At 41.8% G+C, this 17,419-nt stretch overlaps 1 protein-coding gene across 1 annotated transcript; it reads right to left on the reverse strand.

Annotated features, from left to right (window-relative positions):
- Window positions 1-2,314: 2,314 nt before the first annotated feature.
- Window positions 2,315-15,844, reverse strand: LOC135495927 (sodium-dependent noradrenaline transporter-like). The gene is made up of 14 exons (XM_064784954.1): window positions 15,403-15,844; window positions 11,940-12,071; window positions 11,362-11,632; window positions 10,497-10,635; window positions 10,003-10,137; window positions 9,497-9,600; window positions 8,608-8,732; window positions 7,867-7,979; window positions 6,708-6,848; window positions 6,180-6,279; window positions 5,487-5,587; window positions 4,907-5,089; window positions 4,571-4,642; window positions 2,315-3,751 (listed from the first exon to the last, which is right to left on the reverse strand). The coding sequence occupies exons 1-14, from the start codon at window positions 15,668-15,670 to the stop codon at window positions 3,611-3,613; spliced, it is 2,025 nt and encodes a 674-aa protein (XP_064641024.1). The 5' UTR covers window positions 15,671-15,844; the 3' UTR covers window positions 2,315-3,610.
- Between the last annotated feature and the right edge of the window lie 1,575 nt (window positions 15,845-17,419).

Below are 17,419 nucleotides of genomic sequence, written 5' to 3' on the forward strand. Positions count from 1 at the left end.
ATCATAGGAAATGTGATGTATCCTTGCTAGGAGTCCCTGCCATAAAATTTTATCGAAAACAATTCACTCAAATAGGCAAGATATTGCACTTCTTCCTTTTTCCGTTATGGCCCCCTGGTGGCCTAATAAAGAATCAGATCAGGCCAAAATTCGACATCAGACGTTATCTGATGTAGGGGGTTATATGCACCAAGTTTCAAGTTCATAGCTTTAGTGGTTAAGAAACGTGCCATAGTTTACACTCTAATGGCCAATTTACGCCATATGACCTCTGTGACCTTGAAAAGTAGGTCAAATTGAAAACCCGTATGATATAAAATGTATATTTGCTATGAGTACCTACAACAAAAGTTTTATCGAAAACAAGTCCCTTATAAGCGAGATATCACACTTTTTAGATTTCCACTTTTGGCCCCCTGGTGGCAAAGTTAGGAATTAGATCGAACCAAAATTCAGCACCAGAGGCTATGTGATATAGGGGGTTATATGTACCAAGTTTCAAGTTCATAGCTTTAGTGGTTAAGAAACGTGCCATAGTTTACACTCTAATGGCCAATTTACGCCATATGACCTCTGCGACCTTGAAAACAAGGTCAAATTAAAAACCCGTAAAATATAAAATGTATATTTGCTATGAGTACCTACAACAAAAGTTTTATCGAAAACAAGTCACTAATAAGCGAGATATCACACTTTTTAGATATCGACATTTGGCCCCCTGGGGGCCAAACAGAGAATCAGATCGGACCGAAAATCAGTGTCAGAGGTCAGCTGACCTAGGGCATTCTGTGTACAAAGTTTCAAGTTCATAGCCCTAGCAGTTAAGAAACGTGCCACTGTTAGGATACGACGACGACGACGACGACGACGACGACGACGGACACAGCGCTATCGTATAGACTCCCCTTACGGTGAGCCAAAAATGATTGAATATTACCGCCAAATCTGCCTGACCGCAAATCAAGAACGACGTAACGTACATGCAACGTTTTAATTTATCATATCAATTGACACTTCGTCCTCATCGTGTCGCTAATTAGCAATGGGCATTATTATATATCGGGGGTGAATATTGCGGAATTTTAGCACATTATTTCTGTTCATTATCACCGAAAACAATGCTTGATTTAATTACGTCGTTCGATGTGTTTGTCCGTTTTCCTACTATTTGTTTTCGATTACTTAATACTATTTATTAATATACCTAATACTATTCATAACACCTCGCGAGCATTTTCGCTTGGAGGTGTGCCGATTCGATCAATCTTTGGCCTAGCGATTAACGCTGCTTTCAGTCACGGAGAGGCGTCCCATATCGAGCTAATGTTGTCCTCTGTCCACCCAGAGTCCATCAATTTATCATCAAGAGTCAGACTCTGGTCCACCAGGAACGGCAATGCGTCTCTTTCGCACGGCCATGAAAGTATACGCGTCATTTCGAAACCATATGCCACTTGCAGAATTGAGCGCTTTTAAAGGTGCGGTATACACTCTCAGGAAGAAAGCTTTTTGAGCTCTTGAAAAAGCGTTAATGGTTTTTTCGGCCAACATAAAAATGCAGCCGTCAGAGGTTTTTCAGCCAAGTGAAAAACCCGAGAGGGTTTTCACAACCTCAAAAACCAATAGATTTTGCCGGGGTTTTCATGATACCAAAAACCTTTCATGGGGTGCATATTGTGTTAGGCTTCTTTGTAGTCAATTTCGTCATTCTTATCGTCCTTCCTCGATGTACCGCATGGCCTGTCCAGCTAGGAAAAGCGAATGTTTTCCACTGATGTTGGACAAAAAAATTGTTGTTGTCTCAACGAAGTAAAGATGTGTTCATCTGGTAATAAGGTTCTTCAAGCATGATTGCCTTACATACATCGAGAAAAATGCTCCGTCATCCAGGGCTGGCTTCTACCAGATACATTCCATGCATGGCTGGCGGCTCGGTAATTTGGAAGGCCCGCCAAGAATACACAAGCTACGATTCTCGGTCACTTTGGCAAATCATTCTCCAGTGTTGTATTGTTTATTGTTTGTACTTCTATACAATTACATATAATACATACATTACATAAGGTAATGTTTGAAATCTAATAACAGACAAACTTGCCAAAAAATATAAGCTTATGTGCATGTACCTATTCACTAAGTGAGTGATATCAAAATTGATAAGTTCCTGTGTAGGAAAAAGTTGTAGTTCCTTCATCCGCAACTTCGGATCGATTGCAAGAGAATCGACGGCCCGAACTTTAAGTTCAAATCCGCCACTGATGGCATCACTGGCGCCAACAACGACATCGATTCAAAAAACTTATTCAAAAGACGATTCAAAGGTTAAAATAAAGCACAAACATTTTTCTGTCACTGAGTTATATCGATGAGCAAATATATATATAAAAAACCCCACATAAATATCTCATTGATGATTTTTAGCGAACTACTTTCACCAATTCATTCTGCCACCTGCGCGAACTCGTCACAATCGTCATGTGGTGGCGACGCGGAGTAATATTTCAATATGGCGACGACGCATATGTATATAAGAGACAAGTCCTCCAATCTCTTCCCAGACTCTCTAACGTTTGGGTGGAACTTCCTTTGCCAAGATAAAAAGTTAAACATTTTCCCAACAATCTCGTTTTATCGGCAAGTCTCCTTTTCGGTCGGTGAGTGGCCGTTTATAGCACGTATACATATACACACAATTATCTGCTTGTTCAATCCTCCTTCCTCCCTTGTACGCTATAGAAACACGTGCGCACGCAAAAAGATCAACAGATCGACAATGGTGTATGCAGTCAGAGGCATAGTTGATGTCATGCTGCTTCATAAACACAATTAATGAAAGGCGTTTTTTTATACAAAACATCATTCTATAGGGTTCGAAATCATATAAACTTTTATAAAGGGAAAGTGTACGTCTCTTATCTTTCATAGCTGTGTTCACACTAGCGTTTTAATACGAATTGAATACGAATTAAAACCTGAATTCGTATTAACTGTTCAGACTGAAATCGTTTTGGAACGATGCCAAATCGGTTTATCGAAAACGGTTCCCGCACCGTATTGAATTCGCATCAGAATTCGGATCGCCCGATACGCATTCGGTCTGAACGTTGATTCGTATTCCGGGGCACGTATTCCGGAATGCGCAATCAATACGTATTCAGTGTGAACGCAGCTTTTAGTGACATGTTACCGTGAAGAAAATGTCCACATCTTAATTATCCCCCCCCCCCACACACACACCCATACACCTGTTCGCACTCGATGACGTAATGGACCCCAAGTTTGCAAATTAACACCGGCAAATACCCTCCCCTCATGAGTCGTTGCATGCACACGTACTGAACGAAAAAGGCCCCTTGTATCACTTTAAGGGTGGCATCAGTTCCGTTTTTTTTCTTCTTGAGGTTGACCAAAACTTGTATATACATCCCTTGAACATGTTTTGGCATCAGCCATAAATGCTAAATACTATAAATGTATATTTATCAAAATACATGTATAGTTGCCACATCCGGTTTCCAATGACCGACAAAAAAATTGTCGCAAAAATGTGGCGCATTAAACGACATTAACCCCAGCTACAGGAGAAGTTACTGAGATATAAGCAATTTAACTACACGTATGACATATGTTGAGCTTCGCCAGTGATATTAGGATGTGCCGTTTCATCGCCAACATCGCCTCTACAGCGGACACAGCAGCTGACGCAAGGTATAAGACCTTCCTTCGGACCGAATGACAACCAGTGAGCTAACTGAAAAGAAAATAACTTATACTGTAAGAACGAGACAGTATTACCCTATCCTATGAGGAGGCCAACATCAACAGCATGCAAGAAGGCATGGAAGCAGAACCGCCCGGACCATGACCGACAGGTAAGAGCTATCATCGGCAAACAAGGCCAGAACAAGTCACCATCTTCAGACTTAGAAGCGGGCATTACAGGATGCGGTACCACCTATTCCACAAGTACAGAATAAGTATAGGAGACACCGGCCAAAGCTCTTTCAATGTGGGACCGACGACAACAACCTACGTGCTACAGTACTGCACTCTGCACAAAGCCAACAGTAAAGAAATCTGGCCAAATGGTGCTACATGCAGAACCAATTGTATGGAGACTGGCGGAATTGCGGAGGACGACTGAGTATCCGACGAACAGGATTGACTGTATGAGGTGAACGCGAAAAAGAAGGAATGCTGTGAGACCGATGGTGGACAGGTTTGGCGCAAGCCTTTCAAAGAGCTACGAAATTCAAAGAACGAAGTGTGTAAATAGACAGGTTTCTCAACCCTTACGAAACGAAGTATACGAATGTTTGTCTGTGATGTTGCTCAAATCATGCGCAAATTCAGTTACACGACAAAAGTAAATAATCTACCATACATGTACACCGTTGATACGAAGCACTCTGGACAAAGTTTAATGCTGTGTAAAACTTTTCCCTGGCAGACCTTGAAGAAGACATGGTTGTGTCAAAAGCTAGTCTCAACAAAATTCTATGTTGACCAACAAAAAATTGTGTTATTTTAGACATTCTTTCTGATTCTGGACAAAGTATGGCAATCTTACCTTGAAACGTTTTATGATGCCCTTCTCAATATCTGGGTGTTCACTGACAGGTGTGATGCAGTGTGCTATTTTCTGCAGAAAAAAAATTAATACGGATCCAAAACAATATCAACATCACAAAAACAATCGTGACAAAGATCTGTAATGTAATCCACTAGGGCAGGGGCTGCATATGGGTGGGTATTATTTTCTGCCCATTCAGGTATATTGAATAACCCGAACTTTTTAAAATTTTTGATTAAACCCTTTTTACTAAGGGGAAAGATGGATGGTAAAATTTACGTTTGTTGCTAAAACGCCACCCAGATTGATCGCCGATGAACGCGACACACTTACCAGTCGAAATGTGTTTCCTTTGGCAGTGATAACAGCGTAGATGGCAAAGATTGGTATGAGTATAAGGCTTGAACTAGTTAGAAACCATGCGATCGAATCGGACCACTCCGGGTAGGTGTACGTCCCTGTTGACAAGTCCAGCGTCAGGTGGCTGTGACTCGTCAAGCTCCAAATCACGATCGTCTGCGGAAGAAACAAAATATTTTCAGTTTGGACGTATAAGCATTGATGAGCTTTCGTAAAACTACACTATAACCCCCCATACTCATCCTCGAATACATGTAACAGGGCATTCGTATGCTGTATACTCCCCACGCACCGCTTGTTACTGCGCTCATAACCTCGGTCATAAGTGTCGAGTGAAAGGCATGATGCGCTACCATCTTGGAGGAGGAATACTCCCAGGAGAGTCACACCTCCAAGTGTATGCCGGGTGAACGCTGATGACGAATAAGATAAGAATAATATCACGATCAGAGAAGGGTTCAATTAAAGGCGACATTCAACGGAAGAAGTAGAATATCTGACTAAAAGCGTGGGGAGAGTCGGCTCTTCATGATTAGACCACATCAATACTTGCCGTCAAAAATATTGGACTTAAAAACTTCCAACAAAATCTCCAGTAAAATCCTGGGTAAAACCCGAGCATCGATTTCGCATCTTCGCAAAATTGGTCCATACCTAAAGTGAAAAATAAAATATCAGAGGAACGTCTTATTCGATGTTGAATGCGTTTTATGTGAAATGTATAACTCAAAAAAATGACTAACTCTACTTGTTAATCCCGATGTTCATTCATTCGTCTTCTCGTTAGGCATCTTTCTGTCCAAGCAGTACATGAATCGTCTCGGTGCTATACATTTTGACAGCATCAGTCAGGTTGCCATTCTCGAAAGCAGACATGATATTCACCGTCTCATCACACTACTATCACTGCGCCGGAGTCTGTCAAGCTGCCTGACCGTACGAAAGTGGGGAAGCCTGTTCCGGTATAAACGATCTAACTATTTCAAGAGAAAAGTTCTAAAGAGACCGACGAACTCAGCAGTTTCGTACGTATAGCATATTTATGAGCGTCCACCGGAATGAATTATCTGTCTAACTTGATCGGCGTCATAGGACACCGAAAACCATCTAAAAAATATATATAATTTATAATTGCAAAACGTAAGGATAATCCACGTTTAAATACGGTGTCCTTTTCATTGGTCACCCAATATTACGCATATTATGCTGGCTTCGGGATGTCGTGTGGTTGTAGTGGCTTCCTTACCATAGACCCAGGAGACGCATATGGCCTGAGAGAGAGCGACGAACAAAATAGATATGCCAGCACTGTACGTGTCCATCAGAGTGACCATGTACATCCCGCCCTGGAATGTCAAGCAGAAACAACTGAAAGACAAGCCTTGCGGCTACAAAATTCACATATGATACGGTTTTCACACTGTTGGTATTTTGTTTACGCGTATGTAGTTAGCTAGGGTGCCGCGCATTCGAATTTTTTTGCCAGGCAGTCGTCGGGAATCTTTTTTTAAATTTCGAACATATCTTCCAACTTCAGTAATGTAGCTTTTACAGTTCATTCGGAGCTCTCATTCAAAAAGGCAAAGTTATAGGAGGAAAAAACAAACTATTCATATGTTAGTTTGTGCTAAGTATAAGTTGCCAATGCTGAATATTTATGCATTTAGTTCTTAACCAATAAAATGAGGACGTTTTTTCATGATCACCCGATATACTACTCACGTAACCAATAAAATGAGGACGTTTTTTCATGATCACCCGATATACTACTCACGTGCGAAGCATTCATCAAGGCGAACAGGAAGGCGACAAAGCAAAGGATAGCTGTTGCAATCTCCCTACTCCACTTGTATCGTTGAAACAGGTCCTTGAACTCATCCTTCAAGCCAGTCAGGATCGCTTCAAGACCACCGAACTGGCAACGCGAAAAAAGATAGAATCAACGTCAGTAACAACATAAAAACACTTCATGAATTAGCTCTGTTTTCCTGCTTCCGATAGGCACGCCGGACACTCTATGGCTTAAAGGGGTACGCCGTTCGTAATTACTGGTGGTCCAGGAAAATAGAAATGCAGTTATACACAATGACGTAGTGCAGTTAGTATGAGCACGAATTGACTGATACTTGGTATTTATAGTGTTTGTATATGTGTCTACACAACGGCAATGTTGAAATTTATATTTAGTATGTATTTACATTGTACGCAATTGGGAATTTTCAAATTCAATCACAAATTTCAAAATATCAAATATTCAACGAACGGCGTTAGGCAATTTTCCTAAACTTATTGACTGAACTATACAGAGTCTTCCGATTGAACGTTTAATTTTTATGATGTAGGCCCCACTTTCTTTGTCCATGACTATCTCTAGTGTAATAATCATACACCAGACCTACGAAGTAAAAACTTCAAACTGAATGGTGCGTCCATGGTGAAAATTTTGTCGAAGACAGCCATTTCTATGTCAAGTACACACATGTACTTCATTACGCCAAAAAGAGGCACTTTGTGATTTCGCACAGAATATCAATATTTGAACAACATGTTACTTTCATCAAAAACACTTTGAAGTCTTCGTACATACAAATACTTACTCTGTCAGAGTGGCACAAATCACGACCAAGAACGAGGGGAAATACAATGTACTGACACTTTATAGGCTTGATTTTGCGTCAAATGCTTTTTTCTCTCGTGAAATGGAGAGAGGTCAAGATTTTGATCCGAGAACGAGAGCGAGAACGAGAGCGAGAACGAGGTGGTATTTTGACGATAGATACCATATTGCCTGTTGTAAGAAATGAAATGAACCAGTGTGTTTATAATGCCTGGTATACCTAAAAACAATGATACAAAACAATCAGTTTGACTTGATGACGTATTAAACCTTTTATCATTCTCGGATCAAAATCTAAACCGCTCTGTTACCTTACCGAGCTGTCGAGGCCAAGGGTGAGCAACATGAGGAAGAAGAGAAGAGCCCAGAACACCGAGCCAGGTATCGTGGCGATCGCCTCGGGATAAACCACGAACACGAGACCAGGACCTGAAAGCATGATGAAGTACACCTTTGAAATTTCGCAGCAGCTGCCGCAACAGAATCTTTTCCAATCAGCGGAAGGCCTGAAAGTACTTTGGTGCTCATATATAATTCAAACAGACAGTGCTTGATTACTTCAGGGAGAAAATAACTTAAACTGGAGAACGCCGTTCGTTCACATACATTTACTGTTGGTCCAACTGTTTCTAGTTCCTCTTTCTAACGCCAGACGACGCCAATAGTCAGTCATAATGCATGATACATGCATGCACACTCGCGTGTTATTTGTAAATAATTGAATGGATGTTTCCCGATCGCTGCATGATAATTTAGGTTATGTATACACTGGCTTTATCATATGAGAATACCACAAAAAAAGGATGGTATATTATTTCAATCATCGCAAATCTGTCAAAAACGGTAAATTTTGTCTGGTGCGAGCACGGCAGTGACGAGTGTCATTTTTATGGAAACGACCTCCAAAGTGAATCATCGGCGTAAGCCTTTAACAAATATAGCACGATAGCACTGACCCCCACGAAAAGTCTTTAGGTGTGGTCGATGGGCCTAGTCTTTAGGCGTGGTCAAGCGCGAATAAAAGGAATGAAGGAGGGATGGCGCATGAGTTGTTTACCTTCTGCTACCACGTCCTTGATTTTCATATGTTTGGATGCTGCCATATAGCCAAGGTAGGAAAATACCACGAAGCCAGAGAAGATACTGGTGAAACTGTTCACTAAACACGCTACGATACAATCTCTGCAAAAACGAGACAATGCAAAATAATGATGGCCGGGTCTATTTGGCAAGCCGCTCGCCGAACAGGCATCTTTTTTTGTCCTGTTTGGAGAGCCGCTTGCCAAACAGCACTGAAAAGCCACCCTGTTCGGCCAGCCGGGCTTGCCAAACAGGTAAAAAATCTACCCTGTTTGGCGAGCTGGTACTTAATATTAATGAGTTCGGCTCTCCATTCAGGACAAGAAAAAGTCGCTGTTTGGTAAGCCGGGCTTGCCAAATAGTCACTTCCAATAATGATTACAATCCCTTCGGCGGTAATAGTTCACTTGTGATGATTTTGGGCTGTTTTGAATGGCTAGATTGTCGTCTTAATGGGTCTTATCCCGGCAAGTAAATATTCCGCAAAGGAGGCATGAGCAGCAGTACATTGATGCCTGTTACATCAACATTACTTTTGCTATTGCCAAATGATATTGCTTACAAGACGCAATGTGGCACACATTTAATGGTCACTAACCAAGTGAATCAATAGGTTAATTCATGTAATACATGTACTGTTAATTGATGTTATACTGTTGGCAGATACGGTATATTAAGTTCGAGATACGCTGTAATATAAGTGAAATAGGTTGTTTCCTAGGGATTGCAGGGTGCAGAGATTAAAAAAACTCGCTTGTTTGCTTAATGCTTTTGAAATATCGAAAAATAGATGGAAGTATGCAGAATCCGAGCATACATTCTGTGACGAGGGGTCGTTGTAGCCTTTACAATAATATGGATCCTACCTGTGGCAGTTGTTATTTTTTGGGTTATAACTCGAGTAAGCTATGTGGACGCCGAACCCTGCTCCCACCGAGTAAAATATCTGCACTGCCGCATCGATCCACACCTTAAGATCAAAAGAAGGAATAAAGAAATGTACAAGTTTATTTATGGTAGCACACAAAATTACATCAGTATACCACTGATTTTCCATCAAGTCAAAAAAGCCATTAATTTTCGTTCAGTCCTTCCTAATATCCTGAACCTCATGGTCTATACCCCCTTAAAACGTAGTCAGGTAAGTATTTTAGATCTTGATAAGATGCAAAAACGTTGGTGGTCAAGATGTTCTCAAATGATTACTGAGGCTATACATAGTAGTGCTAGAGTATACCGCGTGCCATACACTAGTGTGGGTGGGTGGATGGATGGGGTCTAGACTCCCAAGACAGTCCATTCTTCATCCTACATATAGTCCTCAGGAGGGACGAGCCCGATCCACTGCGTCCTGAGTGTAGAATTCTCTTACCTGTTGTTCATGTAACCTTTCCATTCTTGGCACAATAAAGTAGGCGATTCCTTCAACTGCGCCCTCCAGCATGAGGCCTCTGATTAGAAGCACCAGTAGCACGATGTACGGCATGGTAGCAGTTACCCAAACAGCCTGGAAAACAACATCGACAGGCAAACTGTTTGAATCGTTACCGGAAGGAATTCATCCCAATGACGAACAGCGGGGTCATAAAGTCATTTCCATCGTCACCGTGGTCAGTGCGCGGTTGATGACGCGGTATAGGAACAAAACACTCATCTTGTAAGTGTTGATGGTTAAATAAGCTACACGTGGCCGAACGACCCTCAGAATTAACCAGTCTTTTGTAAGCGTGTGTCGTCATTTCCTACATGGTAAGCGCGTATTTTTTCGAGGTAAACCGATACATTTATCTAATTCCGGTACGGCGTTTGCGTGGATACTGTTGTGTGCATGGTAGTTATTACCAATTTTTAAGGACACTAGCATACCTTTCCCATTGACTTGATGCCCTTCCACAAACTGAAGTAAAGTATGACAAACACCAGTAGGGTACAACCCGTGATAGTCCCTGATAGACTGCCAAGATCACCAATACCTGTACTCTTGTATAAATTCAGCACATGACGTCTGCAAAGAGAAAATGCATACGCTGTACTCATAGAAATATTACTTCCTTCTTCAGAGGGAACTTTCGCTGCCGAAGTGGGATTTTTCCTTAATTTTTAGTCGAATTTACAAATTTTACAAGATACAAAGGTTTAAATGACAATCCCTCGTGAAAAGGGGACAAGGAAACTATGTTTCTTTCCTTGTAGCTTTGATGTCGTTACCTGTCTAGTGTGAGGCAGACGAATGGAAAGTATCGGAAAATAACGGCGCGTAGCGTCTAGATTGTCGCTGCAAATTTTATTTCCTTGCTCTCACATTAGGCAGGTTTCGCAATCAGTACGAACGATGAAGTACGGAGATCGTTCATGTGCTAATTCACTAACGCGCACGCTCGTAAATAATCGCTTATACGTAAAGTCGTAGCGGGGTATTTTTTAAATCGATAAAATACATTTACGCACACCGTTCTTCGTCGCTCGTATAGCTCTTCGTAAGGTTTGCGAAACCTGCCGATCAACGCACAGCGGTTCTACACGAGAACTTAGCTCTACACCAGATTGTTGAAAGACGGATCCAGGCATTCAGAATGCAAGCTCTGAGTAGGTAGCTAATTTTGATATACTCATGCAAAATGTAACAACCAACGAGTCAAATTCTTTCGTCAACTGACCAAACATTGGTAAGTAGACGAATTAATATAAACTTGACCGCAGTTAACGAATACAAGCAGTAATTATTGTTTACTCAAAGTATTCAGCCGCTGGAGATATTCGCAGTGTGGTGTTGGTGACGTTGGTGGCGACTTCCAAGACCTCAGTAAAGTTTCCTGTGTAGTTCCCTGCAGTTGTGTTCGGGGCGTAAGCATCCCAGCACTGGTCTGTGTTCCATTCGTTGCCGCATGTAGTCCAGGGTGTTCCCGTGAAGGACTGAATGAAGTAGTAAATTGACCAGGCAATTACCACGTTGTAGTACCATGCTACGTAGAAACTGATAAGGCAAGCGCACCAACCAAGTCCTGAAATGAGAAAAGAATGATAATGCAAACGCACCAACCGAGTTCTGAAATACATGTACACATGTAGTTCCAAGAGTTGTCTTGATGGTCAAATCTAATTGTTTCCGTGCAAAATTGAACACTGTGTACATGTAACACCGGATGCGGTGTAGTCATGAAGATCCCTCTTTGAAGGCAATTAGGAGACGCTTCGGTTTGGACTACATATTTTAGCTGCACGTGTACTCTCGCTGTGTTTGGTGAGACCCACCATTACCGATGTACAGTTGGTATCAACTTTATAAAGCTTGGAAAGGGCTATGTTTACCTTTGAAGATTGGTGCTATCCTCCATATACTGATGACCCCGGTCTGCTGATATTGCCCCAAAAGCAACTCGAGGAAGAAAAGAGGGAGTGCACCGCACACCAACATCGTGAAGTAGGGAATGAGAAAAGCACCTGCAGTACAGAAAACAAACAACGCCTTTAGATATCGAAAAGCACCTGCAGTACAGAAAACAAACAACGCCTTTAGATATCGAAAAACACCTGCAGTACAGAAAACAAACAACGCCTTTAGATATCGAAAAGCACCTGCAGTACAGAAAACAAACAACGCCTTTAGATATCGAAAAGCACCTGCAGAACAGAAAACAAACAACGCCTTTAGATATCGAAAAGCACCTGCAGTACAGAAAACAAACAACGCCTTTAGATATCGAAAAGCACCTGCAGTACAGAAAAACAAACAACGCCTTTAGATATCGATAAGTGGTTAAGATGGCGCGTCCGCCGAGTGAACGGAAGGTTGAGGGTTCGAGCCCCGTTGGTCGCCAGCCAGTTAGATATCTTATACGGGTACCAAGTGCCTTCTCGCCTGGCGCCTGTCATTAGAGATAGGAGTTTGTAAGTGTCTCAGAAGCCAAATCTGACTAATCATTTAACTACGGGTGGATACTAAACAAAGCTTTTACAGGGTGTCAAAAACCATGTACATGACGGAATACTCGCCTGAAGCATCAGGTTTAACCGAAAGTTCGGCTTTTTCCGACTTGGCGTTCACCACGTTCTATATCATAAAAATAATTTACCCTTCAGCTTTAATGAAACAATTTGGAAATATCGCTTATCGAAATATGTAGCGCAGTACATCAATGGCCCAAAAAAAACAACCGAGGCCTTGTCAGCAGGTCATAACTATGATTAGGGTAAACACAATTAAACGGCTTTTGTATATATAGGCCGCTATTATATATCATTTCATTTCTGCTCAATATTCGTGTCAACCGCTGCAGCGCATACTAAGTAAATGTAGGTTCCATTCTCCGAAGCAGACATAACATTCAGTACAGGACTTCAGTACAGGATTTCAGTACAGGTCGCTACTGCACTGCGCCGGAGTATGGCTGGGTTCTTGTCCACGCTAGAACGAAATGTGATCGCGATTGACCTTACAGTTCGAGATACCACAAGGTATTTTGGAATTTAGTCCAGAAACCCGCCAATGCGGTGTTCATCCCGGCCACACTGCCGCATGTGCGTTGTTGCAATCGCATTCAGTCTCATCCTGAGATACAGGTTTTTGATACTCCTACCCTGTTTGGAATATCGAGAGGCGGAGTATATTGAAAATCACTGGTTATGTCGTCAGGATGGTGAACCTACCCAGGGTTAACCACTAATTGTTTTGGATGCTTGGCACGTACCTTAAATTGTCTCACTAAACTATCAGGTCAGGAATCTGAATCTCAAATGAAGTACATGTAATTTCCGCCAGACAAAGGTACAGCACGATATGAATTTTGTATAAGCCTCATGTTGTTCATCTAAAGCTTCAGGGCCATGAGATTCACTCGGTACTTACTCTCAGGAATGTGGAGAGGGGAGGAGAAGTACTGAACTGACCCTGGTATGCGATGCTGTTGTATTTTATAGAACAGCACCCGTATCAACGATATGGACTAGGGCCCGAACAAGTTTGGAGAAAACTGTCGCCTGGACAATTCGTTTACGCGTACCTTTTTCACCCCATCCTGACTCTCATGCGTTTGCGTCACCAACATCGAGCTCCACAAACTTGGGTGAGTGATTTAGCGATCTCAAAACATTGCGGGTCAAGATGTTTTCACCCTGGAGAATCAATATCCTGTAAGAGATATTATTATATTGGGCCAATATACCAATGTTTATCCCGAGTGTCGATAATATGGTGCGAGTGTGTGAGCTTGGAGGATGAGAGTTAAACGGCCCCCCCCCCCCCCCCGCTTGCCTCACAATACAGTTCACCATTTGAAATATACGTACACATCTTATGCCATGTCATATTCTAGTTTCAAAGCGCTTCATACCGGTAGCAGCTAACAGTAAGGTAAACAAAGCCTGTCTGAATATCCGTAAACATAATCGAAGTTTTCTTTCGTGCTGGAATTCCCATTGAATTTCCCTGGGAAAAGTCAACTTCGTCTTTTGATCGACCACCGGCGGTGCCAAGTACTAGTGTACTTTTGAGTTTCTATCATATGGGGTAAAGGACAGAAGTGAATGGATAATGGATGTTCCTCATTTATTCTTCTATCATCTTACTTCAATCAGGCAATGTGACCTTGAAAAGTAGGTCAATCACAAGGAAAAGAAGCTATGATATTGTGGTCTAGTTTCACCGATCGAAATATTCGAGAAAAGGGTGAATCAGAAATAATTAAACACTCAGACATTGGGTTGTATCGGCGACGCCAAGTCGTCCGATGTTCATAATGACGTCATGTTCCGGCTTGGCCGTTGTCAATCTTGACACTAGAGGCGCTGGTTTCGCTCCTTACAACGCCTCTAGAACAAGTAACTCGTCACCATCTTGAAAAGCAGTACCGCGGATATAGAAAAGGAAAGAATCTTTCTTATTATAATGAGGCTACGCATCACCACTAAGCCCTTGAAAATGATTGCTGCACTACGCTGCGTTTATAGTTATCCATACAATCATCTTAGAACCCACCACTGAGTGTCCGATTTTATTTATAAATATCAAATATTCTTAGTTATTGATAAAATAAAACGTTTTATGAGAGAAAGTGGCACAAATTCGGCCTGCATAAGATTTACAGTCCGACCTGGTGATGCAGTGGATGACGTAGGATTATCAAAACCCTGAATCTCAGGATGCCGACATCCAAGATGGCGGCAATTGATCAATTCCGGTGTAATGTTTTTGAGTGTTTCTGTTTTTGAGTGTTTCCCCTCATTGTTTGGGAACGCTCAAAAATAGATTGACAAGTTTTTCTGTGTATCCCCCCTATTGAAAAGTCGTGGTCTCTCTAGCTGCCTATTGTTTGGAAACACTGACACATGGGGAACAACCACAGATGTAACACCGGATCCAGTGTCTGAAATTTTTTAATTTCGGCATTTGGGCGAGTTTGGGCCGTTGTGTCGATAAAACGAAGCTGTCTTGTATCGGTGAAACTAGAGTTTATTTGACGATCACAGCGAATCCTTCGTATCAGGTGACTGACCCACACGATTTTCACGACCTTGGCCTACTTCGACCTGGACAAGAAGGGCCGCCCACTTACTTATATTGCAATGAATCTCAGGATGACTTAAAGGGGTACACCGTTCGCAATTACCCGTGGTCCAGTTAAATAGAAAATCAACGAATAAAAAATGTCGTAATGCAGTTATTGAAAACAATTTTGTTGAAACCTAGTATTTGTAGTATTTGTATATCTGTCTTCACTTTAAGGCAATGCTGAAATTTATACTTTGTACGTATTTACGGAATTGATACACTTACCTCCACCATTTTTGAAACACAGATAGGGGAACCTCCAGACATTGGCCAGGTCAACTGCAAATCCGATGGTAGACAGCAAGAAATCGAAACGTGTTCCCCAAGATAACCGTTCCTCCTCGTGCTCCCCCTCTTCTTCCTCAGCGTCCCCCTTAAACATGATGTCATCCTCTTTCCCCTCTCCTTCTGTAGGAGTATCCTTCAATTGTTTCGATGGAGCAGTCTCCATCATGAGGCCCTTGCCATCTTCAACACAGTTCGTCGATTCCATGGTTCGTCCGTGGGCGGGGATCGACTCTTAGAACATCACTGAGGTAGAACCTGCTGAGAACATGCTACGGCAAGATTAAAAAGATAAACACATGTCCACGATATCCTAGAGTGCAAGCACAGGTTACCCACTAGCACTAGGTTAGTGAGGTTTAAAGCTGACCCGTCGCTTATCCTACGCCTAGGCCTATGCCGAACGTGATTTCCATCACAGTCCCAGGTGAACTAATCTCGTTTTCCATTTCTGACCTAAAAACCTATGGCACATCATTCACCAGCTTGGTGGTAATGATCACAAGTCCTGATTTTCAGTGTAGGCCTAGGCAGTGGCATGGCAGGCGAAGTGTTACTTTATTCGATCTTAAAATGTTTATGTTCAATATTTTCTTTCTATTTGATAACACGTTATCTATGCCATTGTTTAAATGAATTGTGCGATATTATTTTTGTGCATGCGATAATGATTTCATGGTCTTTTATACAATATGTGATATTATGCGTTGCGCCCGGTACCCATTAGGCGAATTGATTTCACCAGGATCGAATGAAGTGTATCCAAACATGAAGAGATCACCGTCCGCCAAAAGCTACTTTTGATGAGCACGTTCAGAAACTAAAAACATGAACAAATCAGCCTTCCTGACAAAAATAGATGGCATTTATGATCAATCTGGGCGGATCGTCAGAGACCATCGTTTACTCAGAACATTGTCTGCAAAGAAGTGCTCTAAACTAACAATCAGGCTACATTGCAATTGCCCCCCCTCCCCCCTCCCCCCATATTATCTGGTCATCTTTTCCCCCAGGAAATTTGCCCCCGCCTGGCCCCCGTCGCTAGCTACGCCCCTGTTGACTCCCGTAGCAGTCCATGCGTCATACTAACAACTAACTTGATCTCCTTATCACCTTACCGGGCGACTGGACGAGGCCGGTCCACGGCCGCTCCGGAGTGTATATCACAGAGCGGCAGGGTCTATTCTACAGACCAAAGATTTTACAGACTTCGTTTTTTGGCTCTCACCTTTTTGTTAGTGGAGATTTTCATAAAATCGAAAGTGATATTAGACCAGAAACGGTTTCCGCATATGCTCAGAAAGAAAATTTTGAAAAAAATTTAAATTTTAGTACCTTGATTTTGAAGAAATAAAAGTCTGTAATTCTCAGAATTCTAAATAAGAAAAAACAGACTGACTTCAAAGGCAAATTAAGATATTTTAAAAACTTTTTTAAATAAAAGATTAAGTTTGTTATGTGAAGGGTGATACAAAGATTATGAATATGTCAACAAACAATCGATAATTTTAATAGTTAAAGAAATATCAAGAATTTTCTGACACCTCTCAAAACGTCAACAACAAAAAACATGGCCGCTGGAAGGAAATTTTTGTGAAGTTTATTATTGACACTTTCGATATTCATCAAAATTACAAGTTGTCATTCGGTACAAGTAGCCTAAAAATGGACTTTGAAAGCAAGCAAAATTTCGCAAAGATTTCAGACAGAGTACGCGTAGTAAGGGGTTATGGACTTGGTACACTATGTAGCAACACTGCCATGGTGCGCTATGAACTTGAAGGGGGAGGGCACATCCAGAAGACATGGGGCACCACGTAGAACCTGACACAATTGGGGACAAGGCGCACCAAGTAGCGAAAAGGAACATCCATTAGAGGGAAGGGCCAGGCCGGTCTACTGTCTCATTGGCAAAAGTCATTTCTGAAGAACATGGTTCTAGTCCTCAGCAGTAAAC

The sequence above is a fragment of the Lineus longissimus genome, chromosome 11, assembly GCF_910592395.1.
Source record: "Lineus longissimus chromosome 11, tnLinLong1.2, whole genome shotgun sequence".
NCBI lineage: Eukaryota > Metazoa > Nemertea > Pilidiophora > Heteronemertea > Lineidae > Lineus > Lineus longissimus.